General features: G+C 37.4%; 2 protein-coding genes and 1 long non-coding RNA gene across 4 annotated transcripts; 2 read left to right on the forward strand and 1 right to left on the reverse strand.

Annotated features, from left to right (window-relative positions):
* Positions 1 to 424: 424 nt before the first annotated feature.
* On the reverse strand, positions 425 to 1,627 carry LOC121052657. Its single transcript, XR_005809720.1, has 3 exons — positions 1,273 to 1,627; positions 1,063 to 1,125; positions 425 to 922 (listed from the first exon to the last, which is right to left on the reverse strand). It is a non-coding gene; the product is annotated as an uncharacterized LOC121052657 (long non-coding RNA).
* On the forward strand, positions 1,619 to 2,991 carry LOC121052655 (disease resistance protein RPV1-like). Of its 2 annotated transcripts, XM_040518056.1 has the most exons (3): positions 1,619 to 1,723; positions 2,006 to 2,631; positions 2,854 to 2,976. In XM_040518056.1, the coding sequence occupies exons 2-3, from the start codon at positions 2,091 to 2,093 to the stop codon at positions 2,883 to 2,885; spliced, it is 573 nt and encodes a 190-aa protein (XP_040373990.1). In that variant the 5' UTR covers positions 1,619 to 1,723; positions 2,006 to 2,090; the 3' UTR covers positions 2,886 to 2,976. The 2 variants fall into 2 exon arrangements, with proteins under 2 accessions (XP_040373990.1, XP_040373991.1); XM_040518057.1 differs by lacking the exon at positions 1,619 to 1,723 and having other exon boundaries at positions 1,776 to 2,624; positions 2,854 to 2,991.
* LOC112198627 (disease resistance protein RPV1-like) lies at positions 2,930 to 10,414 on the forward strand. Its single transcript, XM_040518608.1, has 10 exons — positions 2,930 to 3,034; positions 3,164 to 3,333; positions 3,419 to 4,520; positions 4,740 to 5,024; positions 5,140 to 6,474; positions 6,651 to 6,713; positions 7,830 to 7,964; positions 8,112 to 8,210; positions 8,826 to 8,905; positions 10,072 to 10,414. Exons 1-5 carry the CDS (start codon positions 2,930 to 2,932, stop codon positions 6,346 to 6,348), a joined length of 2,871 nt encoding a protein of 956 aa, XP_040374542.1. The 3' UTR covers positions 6,349 to 6,474; positions 6,651 to 6,713; positions 7,830 to 7,964; positions 8,112 to 8,210; positions 8,826 to 8,905; positions 10,072 to 10,414.
* Positions 10,415 to 13,023: the final 2,609 nt, after the last annotated feature.

The raw sequence follows: 13,023 nt of genomic DNA on the forward strand, positions 1-13,023 counted from the left end.
GTCCACATATTTGGTTGAGTCCTAACGCCCACCAGTTTGTGGTCGGCAAGTTTGATGGGCATTCGGGTTCGTGCGCCTATGGTGGGGGGATAAGTCTGGTTTTGCTTGCATACTCTCGTGGAGTTCAGTCTGAATACTGACTAACTGGGTGTGTTACTAAATACTAACTCGCTTACATAATCGAGGTAAATTGCTACCTCACCCCCGATCAAAGAAAAAAGTTCAATCCAATATGACACAATACATGCATACAGTGACAATTACTAATTAAGTGAGTAAAAAAATTATGTTCAACCACTCTTACATTTAAATTAATGATGGAAATAAAAAAATCTTAAACTTTAAAACAATATGTTTCACCCTTAGATTTAGCATAATTTGTTAATTTGATAAAGTTTTTAAAATTAGCTAAATGTCAAATTAACTCCTTTTCGTCCATTCTTTGCGTACCATAGACACAACAAACAACAATCTTGGTTAAAAAAATTTTAACCTTTCTTTCTTCACATGTTGCGCATGTGTTAATGGTTGGACAGAGGACTTGACAAAAATATCAATATGCCTTCACATCCTAACAGCTCGAGGCACATTGAGTACGCATTTGACCACCATATCCATTCATGAAATATATACATCACTACACATTGATAATAAATTCAGCCTTGAGAATATTTCTTCTTCATCCTGGCCAAACAAAAGATACAACTCCATGTCCATGTATTTATAAGCAACACAAACAAAATACAAGAAAACTTTTGGAATCTGCACTTTAGTCGGCTCGGCAATTATTACCTTTCTGTTGTCAATCTGTTTGAATAACTTGATACATTCCAAATCCAATTCCAGGTGTTCAAAGTTCATGCTACACACAGATAGCTAGCTAGATCAGGGGCAGCAGGAACCAAAATAGTTAAACCATTAACTGCAATCATCAAAAGAAAACATATAGCAGGTAGAAAACACAAAGGTCATGTTTAAAATTTAGTCATGCATATATATTTGCAGGTACCTAATGATCTGATATGCCCTTGATACCTATTAGAATTAATCATATATTCATACCTAATTATTTGGAATCCCCTCAAGGCCTCAAATAAGTGGGATCGAGAGTCAATAATACTTGATCTGCAACCAAATATTTAATTAACAACAGCAACCTAAGTAAGTTTTTTATCCTTAAAGCACTAAATAGTATTTATATGGACACAGGCCGGACATCCAGTAGTAGAATTAATTCCATTACTATCAAGATCCTGGCAAAGGATTACAGACCTGAATCATAGTGGTTGCTGTCAATAGTAACCCCCCTGGGCTTAAAACCTTCTTGCCAAGTCTTCTAAGTCATCACCTCTGAAAAAAGAAAAAGAAGGCCAACCTTGGTATTGGTCAAGTGCGAGATGCTGAGGCTTGGGGTCTTGTTCTTGGCCTCAAAATGGCATCTAATTGCAGCATCTCTAAACTTGAGATTGAATCAGACTCTGCAATCTTAGTCAATTTAATTCTTCATGGGGATACTGAATCCCACCCTCTTGGTGCTATCATTAAGAGCTGCAGATACATGCTTTCTCTATTTGATTCTGTGAACCTTATGCATGTTTTCAGAGAATGTAACGGCACTGCGGATGCTCTTGCTAAATCGGGCCTTGATCATGACCATGGTGTTATATCGTATTCGACTCCCCTCCTCCCCATGGGATGATCTCTGTGAAGTTTCCAGATCCAGGTCCTGTGTTAGACCTGTAATTTAGCTTTTCCTTTTGTCTTGCTATGTTTGGGTCTTTCTAAGACCTCCTTGTAACCAAAAAAAAAAAAAAAAGGAAGTCAACTATGTCCAAGTCAAAAAAGAAATAAGCTGGCACCAGGAAACAATCATACAGGTGAGTGGCAGCTGCTTGGCATGTGCGCCTGGCGCGTGTACACTAAAAGACAAGTTGCAAATAAATATAACATTAATCATAGAGGTTCTCATTTAGTCATTTTCAACCTCACATTCACATTGCACCAGGTACTGAGAATCTATCTGTACTTGAGAGTTGAGAGTTGAGATCTAGGAAGGCAACTTTCAACAGATCGAGCAAAGCAAAGCAAATATGGCTTCTCTGACCACTGAAGCAGCAGCAGCCAGTTCCTCATCTTCTTCTCTCCCACGTTCTTCTACTGACCAAAATCATTACACATACGAGGTCTTCCTGAGTTTTCGAGGCGAGGATACACGCTTTAATTTTACAGATCATTTGCACACCGCTTTGTGCCAGAGGGGAATCGAGACCTTCAGAGATGATGGGCTCAGAAGAGGAGAAGAAATATCATCGGCTCTTGTCAAAGCAATTAAGGAGTCCAGAGTTTCAATTATTATCTTCTCTCAAAATTATGCTTCCTCAAGGTGGTGCTTAGATGAACTGGTCGAGATACTTGAATGCAGAAAATCCAAAGGACAGGAGGTCAGAGCGGTGTTCTACAAGGTGGATCCCTCAGATGTACGACACCAAAGAGGTGCTTTCGGTGATGCATTTGCTACACTTGATCAATGCAAATACAAGAATAGCATGGACCAAAGTCACACGAAACGCGGAACGCTGCGGTACGGGAACGCGGTACGGGTACGCGGTACGCTAGTCTTCAGGGTACGCGGTACGCTAGGATATATTAGCTAATTTTAATTAAAATAAATTAATTATGATAAATAAAATTATAAAAAATAATAAAGAGATAACCATACCATAAATAAAAATCTCAAGAAAAATTATAAAATAAAAATAAATTGTCACTACTACTCAAAAATTAATTGAGTTTTTCAATCCAACAAAGAAAAATAATGCTTAAAAGTAAATTTTGATCTGTGTGAGTTTCCAGATTCCGGTGAGTCGGTGACGCCGTGTTTTTGATCTGTTTGACTGTTTGAGACTTGAGTTGTGAATTTGTGATTGGAATGGGCTCTGAGTTCGATTGCCAACACCATGGTTCGACACTTCGACAACAGATCAAAAACACAGGGATTGGCTCTGAGTTTCCAGAATCCAGAATCCAGATTCCGGTGAGTCGGTGCATGATCCGTATGGCTCTGAGCTCCTGCTTGATCCGTATGGACTATGGAGGCCATGTTTTTGATCTGTTTGATCAGAGATTCAGAGGATGTTTTTGATCTGTTTGATCTGTTTTTGAGTTCGCCAACACCAGCGATCCGGATCGCGAACGCCCCGCGATTGGGTTCGTTCGATCCGGAACGCGAGTCGCCGGCACAGGCAGCGTTTCCGGTGACTTTGGCATGGACAAATGGAAGACAGCTCTCAAGGAAGCAGCAGATTTGTCTGGATGGCCTTTCAAGGATGGCCGGTATGTCTTTAACCCCTCCACTATCTATAAAATTAAATATATGTTTGAAGTATTTGATTTTGTATATATGCTTTTAAATTCGTAGGTACGAGTCTGAATTTATCAACGACATTGTTAGTGAGTTATCTGCCCAAGTGGTAAACCCTTCATGTGAGTTGGAAGTAGCTGCACATCCTATTGGAATAGAGTCTTGCAGACAAGATGTCATTAGACTTCTACGTGCCGAGGAAAATATTGTTCACATTGTAGGCATATGGGGGCCTGGTGGAATAGGAAAGACCACAGTCGCGAAAGATGTGTTTAATTCAATTCACAATAAGTTTGCATGTAGTTGTTTCTTAGCAGATGTTAGATCAAATGCCCTAGTCCAACTGCAAGAGACACTTTTACGTGATATTTTAGGAGACTCAACTTTGAAGGTGAACAATGTTGATAAAGGAGTCGGTTTGATAAAGACAAGGATGCGAAATAAAAAAGTTTTCTTAATCCTTGATGACGTGAGTCATTCTAGCCAATTACAAAAATTAGTTCCATCCCCTGATTGTTTTGGGCCGGGCAGTAGAATTCTCATAACAACAAGAGATAAACGTTGGCTAATTGCTCATCAAGTTGATGAAGTATACGAGGTCAAGATGTTAAATGATTATCAAGCTTTAGAGTTGTTTAGCCTGCATGCATTCAGAAGAAATGAACCTCCAGGCGATTATCTGAAACTTGCACAATGTGCAGTATGCTATGCCCAGGGCCTTCCATTAGCTTTGATAGTTTTAGGCTCTCATCTATTTCGCAGAAGTAGAGAGGAGTGGGAAGCTATATTAGATAGTTGCAGGGGAGAAGGACCCCACAGAGAGATAAGAGACGTGCTGAAAATAAGTTATGATGCTCTGGGAGAAGATCTAAAAGAATATTTTCTTGATATCGCTTGTTTCTTTAAAGGTAAGCTTGTAGACGATGTGAAACCAATACTAGAAGCTTGCCATGAGCTCAAATCAGTGAGTGGTTTTGCACAACTCCAGGAAAAGGCCTTAATAAGAATTGACAAAGGTTGGTGTTCTACGATTTGGATGCATGACTTGATAGAAGAAATGGGTAAAGACATAGTATATCAACAGTCACCTGATGAGCCTGGGGAACGTAGCAGATTGTGGAGTGAAGAAGATGTCTACCACGTTCTAAGAAACAATACAGTAAGTATATAAATGATGTTTTGTGTTTTTCAATTCGGAAAGCATGTATATTGAATATAGCTTCTTGTTGAGACCTTGTGGAAAACTGTATTGCAACAGTAGTTGTGCTTCCAATAGAAATTGCAATGTTTTTTTTTTTTTTTTTTTTTTTTTTTGGTCTGAATAGAAATCGCAACCATAAATGTTGCTCAATTAATATGCTTGCTTCCTTAATTGTAGGGAACGAATGTTAGAGGCATCCAAGTCTCGTGGCGATCATCTACGATATATTTGAATGCTAAAAGTTTCTTAGAGATGAAGAATCTTAGATATATTTCTATCAGCGGGGAAGTGAAATTTGAATGCATTTCTGGAGACATTGATAATCTCTCAAGCCAGTTGAGGTGGCTTGATTGGCGTTATAGTCCGCTACAATATTTTCCATCTGATTATCAAGCAAACAAACTTGTACAACTTAATATACCTGACAGCCGCAGAATCACACGACTTTGGGAGGGACATAAGGTACTTTAATCTAGTAAATCCATTTTATTTCGAGACTTTTTTAATTAAAAATAAATAATAATTGACTGTGTTGTAAATTACTGCCTCCACTTGGCCTTTTTCTTTTGCCATACAGAATTTCTCAAGCCTAACATGTATGAATTTAAGGGGTTGTTCATCCTTAAGGGAACTCCCAGACTTCAGTGGAATCCCCAACTTGAAAGAGTTGAATCTATATGGATGTAGCAGTTTAGTTGAGGTTCCTGATTCCGTTGGATTCCTTCGTAACCTTGTTACTTTGAATGTTGACTGCTGCTCTAACCTTATTATGTTTCCAAGAAAAATCAACTTCAAATATGCAAAAACAGTTTCTATTAGCTATTCTAAGCTTGAGGAATTTTCAGAAGTTGGGGAAGAGCTGGGTTTCTTGAGAAAATTAGATATATCTGGCAGTTGCATTAAAGAATTGCATCCGTCCATTACAAAACTTATTGGGCTAGAAACCTTGGTACTAATAGAGTGTCAAAATCTCGCAACTCTTCCATATAATATTTATGAGTTGCGCAATTTAAAGTATCTTAATGCGACTTTATGCCCAAAACTTGCTACATTTCCTGAAATTTCAATAAAGATGGATTCTTTGAGACAACTTTTTCTATCAGGCAGTAACATTAGAGAATTGGATGAGTCAGTTGGAAATCTCATCGGGCTTGAAAAGTTGTACCTCAGTGATTGCAGAAGTCTTACAACTCTACCATGCAGCATTTATGGATTGCAAAATTTAAAGATGCTTTATCTTCGTTACTGCTCAGAACTAGTTAGATTTCCAGCAAATACCAAGATTTTGAATGTCGATGGTTGCTCACTATCACTTCCCAAGCTAGAGTTGTTGGACATCCGAGGATGCAGTTTATCAGATTGTGATTTCCTCATGACTCTTGATTGCTGGGAAACATTAGATCACCTTGATCTGTCATTTAACGATTTTGTTAGTCTTCCTACTTGCATCACCAAATTTGTCAACTTGCGTATGCTTTACTTGAATGGTTGCAAGAGACTCCGAGGAATTCCGGAGCTTCCCCCAAACCTAATTGATCTAGGTATGAGTGATTGTGAATCAGAAGAGCCAACTCAGGACATAGAGGGGGCATCGCTATCAATTGAAGAGGATGATGAAGAAGAGCCAACTCCGTCGTCACAGCTTTCTTTGTCTTCCGAACCTCCGAAACGACACCACACCCCAGAAGAAGCACCAACAGTGATTCCTCCAGAACGACATTGCGCTGCCGGGCAACCATCAATGGTCCATTTGCTCATGAAATGGCTATCTCCCCAATCCCCATGATCCCTGACCTGCGTAGCTCCCACCACACAACTTCTACTCCACACTGTCAACACCAAGAGGAACCGACTGAGTTGTTAAGGCTTTCTCTGTCTTCAGAACCAACAAAACCTCGTGGCACAGTTGAAGGTAATCAAGACCCCAAGAGGAACCGAGTTGTTAAGGCTTTCCCTTAACCATCTACTTCAAAGTTTAGACAATATCATCATTTAATTGAGACAGAGTGGTTTGAAATCCCACCTGCTATTTATTATACTTGAAGCTTCAGAGTGTGCCATAACTAATCAAGATTTCAACATTTTCAGGTTTGGGTATGAGCCCGTTTAGAGGCTTCTGCAGGCCCTCTGCAACTTCTTACTGATCAATGAGTAAGTGTATACGTGTAAATTGTAATCCTCTTAGAATAAATACCTTTCCTTTTTCATTTTTTTTTTTTTTTAACTTAGAGGAAGTATTAAAACTATTCAGTTTCAGAATAATAGTGCATACATATTAAGGTTTGTGTTTAGGTTTTATTTGATCATATTCCTCTGTAATTTTGGAAAACAGTTGGAAGTACTGGACTATCCTCAATTGAAAGACCTACACATTGAGGTCTCAAGTATCTCAACTTTTCCATGATCTTAATTACATGGAGCATCTCAATTTTGCAGCCAAATTCCCCAAAGAAAATCCCAGCCCATGTCTGCTTCAATTGAATCCCAATTGTTGGGTCATCACCCTGTGAAATGCTTTGTGGTAGTCTGAATTCATATCAGAAAGTGGCAGATTGATCTTGATTGTTACTGCGTTAGAATTTTTATACCTTGTTACTCCATCATCATATAATGTCATGTACAATTTGCTTTTGCTCTATCTTGAGGTGCATAAGTGGAAGCAAATTTCACTTTGATGTATTCTCTTCGAGTGGTTTGAAGCAACAACTTGAAATGCTGCTGCAGTTTCAAGTTTCGAAGTGCAAGAATCGAGATTTTTGTGAGTGAAGCTACAAAATTTTCCAATTTAGGGTTCTAAAAATAAGATATTTTGCTTGCTTGGGTTGAGATTTTTAGACATTTGGTTTTTCCTCCCTCTTTTCTGTGTCATTCGTTTCATTTATATACTGGAAGGACAAACGTATATTTATTTCCTTGTTAATCTTTCCATTGGTAGTTTGATTTTTAAACCTAAGGATTCTGCTATATAATTGGTCTACTTGAAAAACTTTGCAAACAGTGAATAATGTGCACTCTTTGGTTTAGGTGGTAACACAAACATTGCTGTACTTTCTGGGAATCTATAACGAGGCTGTTTCTTAGAAGCCAATCTGTTGGATTTGTGAAAAACTTTTATATTATGTTCACATCTAGAAATACAAGAATCTGTTTAATCTGAACCAATCAAAGAATTTAATAAACATTTCATGACAGAAAATAACAAGCATAATATAGTACTTGGAAGAACCTAAAGGCCATTCCTGAGTTGCTTTGTGTTATTGTGGACAGATAGAATCAACAGTCATGGTGCTGCAGAGATTGGCCACATGATGATGAGGAATAACGGTCTTCATTGTAAATTATCAGTTGATCCCACTGTGCAGGAGAATATTGGTGGCAGTCAGCTAGGCACTGCAAATCAAGGTAGTCCATAGTCCATACAAATTGGTTTATGTGATCCAGTATTAATATTTGGTTTTACTTTGTTACTTACATTTTGATTTTGTTATCCAGGAATAATGGTTCTAAGTGATTAGTGTTATGCATTTTGATTGTTGCTTCTGTTTGCAGTGGGAACTATAAACTTTTACTTGGATTGCAGATTTGAGCAAAACGGGTACGTGCTGATCTGATTAGATAGAGACAATTGAAATAAAGCTAGAAGTAAAGGTATGTGCTATTTCCCTTGGTTATACTTGTGCACATATACTTTTCCCCGTACTTCTATGCTCATGTGCCTTTATCGCATTGTTTACTAGTTATTAAAACATATCACGTTTAAGAGACACGATGTTGCATTGTCCACATGATAATTGTTGTTAAGCAAATGGAATATGAAACTATCAATTTAAGTAAAATCTTCCTGGCACAATTACACGCCAGAGCCAGATCAAGTTGTCATCTATAGATTACAACTTCTAAATTCATAAACAAATTTGGCCAACAAATTTGATTGGTCATATACATCATTTTGTGGTATCAGCTAAGAGTTCTAGTCTGGCGTTGAAATTCCACCTCAAGGTGATGCAGCAGGCATGTGCTGACCTCCTTCAGGAAGTAGAAGTTGTTTTTCTTTGTTTCTAAGGATGGAATTGATGCTGTGAGTACTGCCTTTGGAGTTTGCATATCTTTGTACTCTCGTAGATTCATGCAAGCAAAGTTGGTGCTGTTAATATCAAATGAACGCCACCTAGATTTATCCACTGGTGGATTTTACCTATTTTAAAGGCATGATCTCTGGTCAAGTAGTTTATATTTTGGTATAATATTCCTTTGCTTATGTAGGTGGAAGGTTACGATAAAAAAGATGGTATATACCTTGATAGTGGCGAGACTCTTATGCTGGTCAGAGCAAGCAATGAGTGGTGAGTCTTTATACACATGTATATTCTGTTCTTTTTTTCCGCCAACCTCCTTATTACCAAAAGAGTGTTTCTATTCATACCTCCACATTTGGTATATAAACCTCCCTAAATTTTTGTAAACATTTATTTCTCATTTTACCCTCTAAAAACCTAAAAAGAATTAACATGAAAAAACCCAATCCCCGATTATTCCATTTCGTGTCCGCAACTCTTCGTCTTTCTATGTTTGTTTTCTCTCATATTCTTTTTCTTTCTCTTTCTCCCTGTTGTTTCACTAGTTTGCCTCAAAATTGCCAGTAAGAATTTGGTGGTGTCTTGGTGAATACTAACTGCTATATAGAATTGGGTGATTGAATTTTGCCAAATTCCTGGTATTTCTCGAAAACACTTTTGAATCTGAATACTCTTTTCAAAACAAAAACCTCTCACTCCCTATCTTCATCGATATCATCTTCTTTGATTTTGGTTTTCATAAAGGAGTGAAAGCATTTTAATTTAGGAATTGGGAAAGTTTTCAAACTGTGTTAGAGTGAAATATTTGTCAAAGATCGATGCTGGCTTTCACGAGTTGGAGTTCGATTTTTATGTAAACAATTTGTTGGAATGAAGAATATATATTAATTGATGTGGCAGTTCAAGGTTAACCCAATTCCGATCCAGGTCATTTGAACTCAAAACATAAATATGAATCATCAAACTAAGGCATTGCTCTTTGTCTTGCTTGTACATGACATCCACTTTTAAAATGACGTGAAGAGAATCAATGATCTCCTCATGAGCGACTGAGAGAAAAGATACATATATAAAAGAGAAAGAAACAATGAAAGAGAGAGAGGAGCTGGGAGAGATCAGAGAAATAGGGGGAGAAAGAAAGAAGACTGTTGGAATATAGATGTCTTTTTTTAGCTCAAACAATGTTTTTCATTTTTTTGTTTTGGTGAATTAAACTGAACAGATATTTTTACAGTTTTCTAAAAGGGCATAATAGGAATTAAATTTGTACAAAAATTTGGAGAGGTCTATATACCAAATGCAGAGGTATGAATAGAAGCACCCTGACCAAAATAAGATATGATTCGTATGTAGCACATTAAAAAAGAGGATGATAGCAATTTCTATTTCTCATCTGTTTGAAAAACTCTGATTGCATGTCTTTTCCATTGCAGTGGTCGAGTGGGGCGGTTGATCAAGAGTTTGCGGCAGACATAGCTATAGGCAAGTGGCATGATACTAGTGCTTCCCTGATTGGAAGCTCCAAATGTCATCAGGCCGATATCTAAGGCTTAATTGAGTTCTAAAAACCGATTTATATGCAAGTATTTGCAATCATGCATCTAAGAATATATGCCTGTATCTCTCTTTTCCTTTTTGTAACGCAGACTCTTATAGGAAGTAGTAAAACTATAACTAGTTCATCGGAGCTGGTGTTGTATGCTGAGGTTGTTTCAGAAATAGCAGTGATTATGAAGATTAGCTTAGTAAAATCAATACATATTCAAACATTAAAGTCTTCTACTGATTCTTCATCAAAGAGCTTATGAGGTAGTGAGAAGGATTGAAGTACCTGAATTTTGAATACCAATACATTGATATCTTGAGCATCACATCAATCGAGAAATATATATCTACAAAATCACCAATATAGAACGTGAAGATACTATTGTAGATTGAGATCCCTGTACTGCTATTCATGTGCAGATATCTAAGTAGACCACTTACAAGACCGGTGGTAATGCTTTTATCAAACATATATGCATCAAGATGTTGCAAAAGTGAGGCTACATTAAGAGAGGGATCCGAAGGAACCTGGATCAAGTTCAATTGAAGTTAATGGAATGATCCATGACCTTACCTCTGGCGGTGATACTGATGCACGGACAGAGAAAGCTAGATTGCGTTGACATTGCAATAAATAAACAAAAGACTCTGAGATGCTGGTCGTGTGACAATGTGGGGGAGGAGGCCGAAAAAACCCAGAAAGATTCTTCAGTTCTTGTGAATTGGGTAGTCTAAAGCTTTGACCTTTAGGCTTTTGGGGGTTATCAATTGGTTTTAGCTTTCTGTTGTGACAGCACAACGTTAAATAGAAGCAAAGGCGGAAATTATCAATAAATACATGGGACAAAGTTCAAATGTGCCTATAGATATGCTAGACACGCGGTAATTTCTGCAATCCTACATGCATTTAGGAAATAGTGATATCTGAGGGCATGTTTACTTACTTGGAATGGAATGGAAGGATTACGGATTAAAAACACTCATGTGTTTACTAACACATAAAGGAATCAGAATGATTCCAGGTAAAAGAATTCCTGTGTTTACTAACACATGAAGGAATCGGAATTGGTGTAGGTCCCACCTATTTATCATGAATCGATTCCTGAATACTCAGGAATTCGATTACGAAGGGGGAAGATGAGTTTAGGAATCATTCCTCCGGAATCAATACCGATTCCTTTCTTCTCCCATTTCACTTGTCTCCGATTCATGATTATTTTCCATTCCAAGTAAGTAAACATGTCATCAATTCCTACAACAATCACTTTGTCACCTTTCTCTTTCAATCAAAACTCAATTTCTATGTTTTTTTTTTTTTTCCGAGAAATTCGATTTCTTTGTTTGAGACAGACACACAATCCATGCTTACTTCAGATTTATATATATAAATGATAGCCATTAAGACCCTAATGTTTATATTGTGGCTCAGCATATCAACTGCCATCTTCCCCTAGTAATAACTACAAATTCGATTGGTCCAGCTATTTATAATTATCATTCTTTTTGCACAACTTAAACATCCTAGTAGCTTCAGGCACATTAATTTTCCTGCTTGCATAATGTAATACTTTGCAGTTCTTCACCCGGGTGTTCAAGTTCCTCGTAAACAAAAATAACTAAGATCGGTAAACAAATATAGTTAAGATGATGAGGGGGACCAGAACTCCAAAAGGAAGGAAGAAGCAAGCACACTAGCAAATTTTCAAAAACAGAGGCAAAGCAAGCATTCAGTACAGAACAAAAACATAATTAGTATAACTGCAATCATCAAAAGAAATTCTATATTGCTCGAAAAAATGTATAGCAGACCAAGGTCATATTCAAGATTTTGTCATACCTTGTGTTATCACTCAGTATGATCTGCTGTCTTAGATTCTTAATGCATGTTTCCAAAGTTTCTCTCGTTTTTAGACATGATTACATAATGTTCACTGTCAACATGCATTAAGTATGTTTGCTGTATATTGCATTGTGTCTATGAAAGTTGAGGAAGCTAGGCTTAAACAAAGCATTACATTTAAGTACTCAAAGTCACATGTAGTTACAACTTCATTATAGTCTAAGCAGGACATTCAAATAATTACTTACAAGGGATTTGCACTTCAATCCTTTGTGCTGTATTTCCTAAGGCTGAAACATTAGTGTCAGCTAATTCTTTTCATAGTGATGACCTTTTTTCTTTTGGTAACTTTATCTAACTCAGTTTTAGATTTTTTGTGCTATATATGATTATAACAAGCCACAAATAATGACTGATAATCCGGCCCATATTCTGAAAGAAATGATAGTATTTTAATCTATTCTAATTAGAAAATATACATGTATTTCTCATACAAATTCAGCAAAACTTACATGGCACCAGCAGGATAATATATATGGAAAACATATAGATTCCATCCTCAAGTCAAACAGAACAAAGGAATAAGAGATTGAAAATTTTCTGATATGAGAAACATGGAAAAGAAGGGTCTGAAAAAACCAATCTTGGAGGCTTTCCTGGATGAGCAAGGCATGCCACGTAGAAGGCCACTTGGTTGACTTCCACAATTAGTCCCACAGTAGCTGGAAAGAATGGCCGCATGAACCATTTGTGCTCTCTTGATGCCCACTTCTGCTTGATCTCCCATCCCCAAAACAAGGCTCCAAAGGTAGCTACAACAAGCCCAGCAATACTCAAACTCCTACTCTCGGGCCATTTAAACTCCTTCAATTGTTCTAGGATAAAGGCAGTTGCACAAAAGACATATGAATGAAGGTTGTTATCATCCCATTTTGCACAGTGGTTTTCTTCTTGTACACCTTTCATAAAAGGTTGCAACAGGCTGTCCACTCTGAGTTAT

Source organism: Rosa chinensis, chromosome 4, assembly GCF_002994745.2.
Source record: "Rosa chinensis cultivar Old Blush chromosome 4, RchiOBHm-V2, whole genome shotgun sequence".
NCBI classification, from domain to species: domain Eukaryota; kingdom Viridiplantae; phylum Streptophyta; class Magnoliopsida; order Rosales; family Rosaceae; genus Rosa; species Rosa chinensis.

Coding starts and splice junctions, on each gene's coding strand:
- LOC121052655 (XM_040518056.1), top strand. CDS start 2,091: ATGGCTTCTCTGACCACTGAAGCAGCAGCAGCCAGTTCCTCATCTTCT. Junction 2,632..2,853: donor GCTAGTCTTCAGGGTACGCG/GTACGCTAGGAT, acceptor GTGAGTTTCCAG/ATTCCGGTGAGTCGGTGACG.
- LOC112198627 (XM_040518608.1), top strand. CDS start 2,930: ATGGGCTCTGAGTTCGATTGCCAACACCATGGTTCGACACTTCGACAA. Junction 3,334..3,418: donor TGGCCTTTCAAGGATGGCCG/GTATGTCTTTAA, acceptor TTAAATTCGTAG/GTACGAGTCTGAATTTATCA. Junction 5,025..5,139: donor GACTTTGGGAGGGACATAAG/GTACTTTAATCT, acceptor TTTGCCATACAG/AATTTCTCAAGCCTAACATG.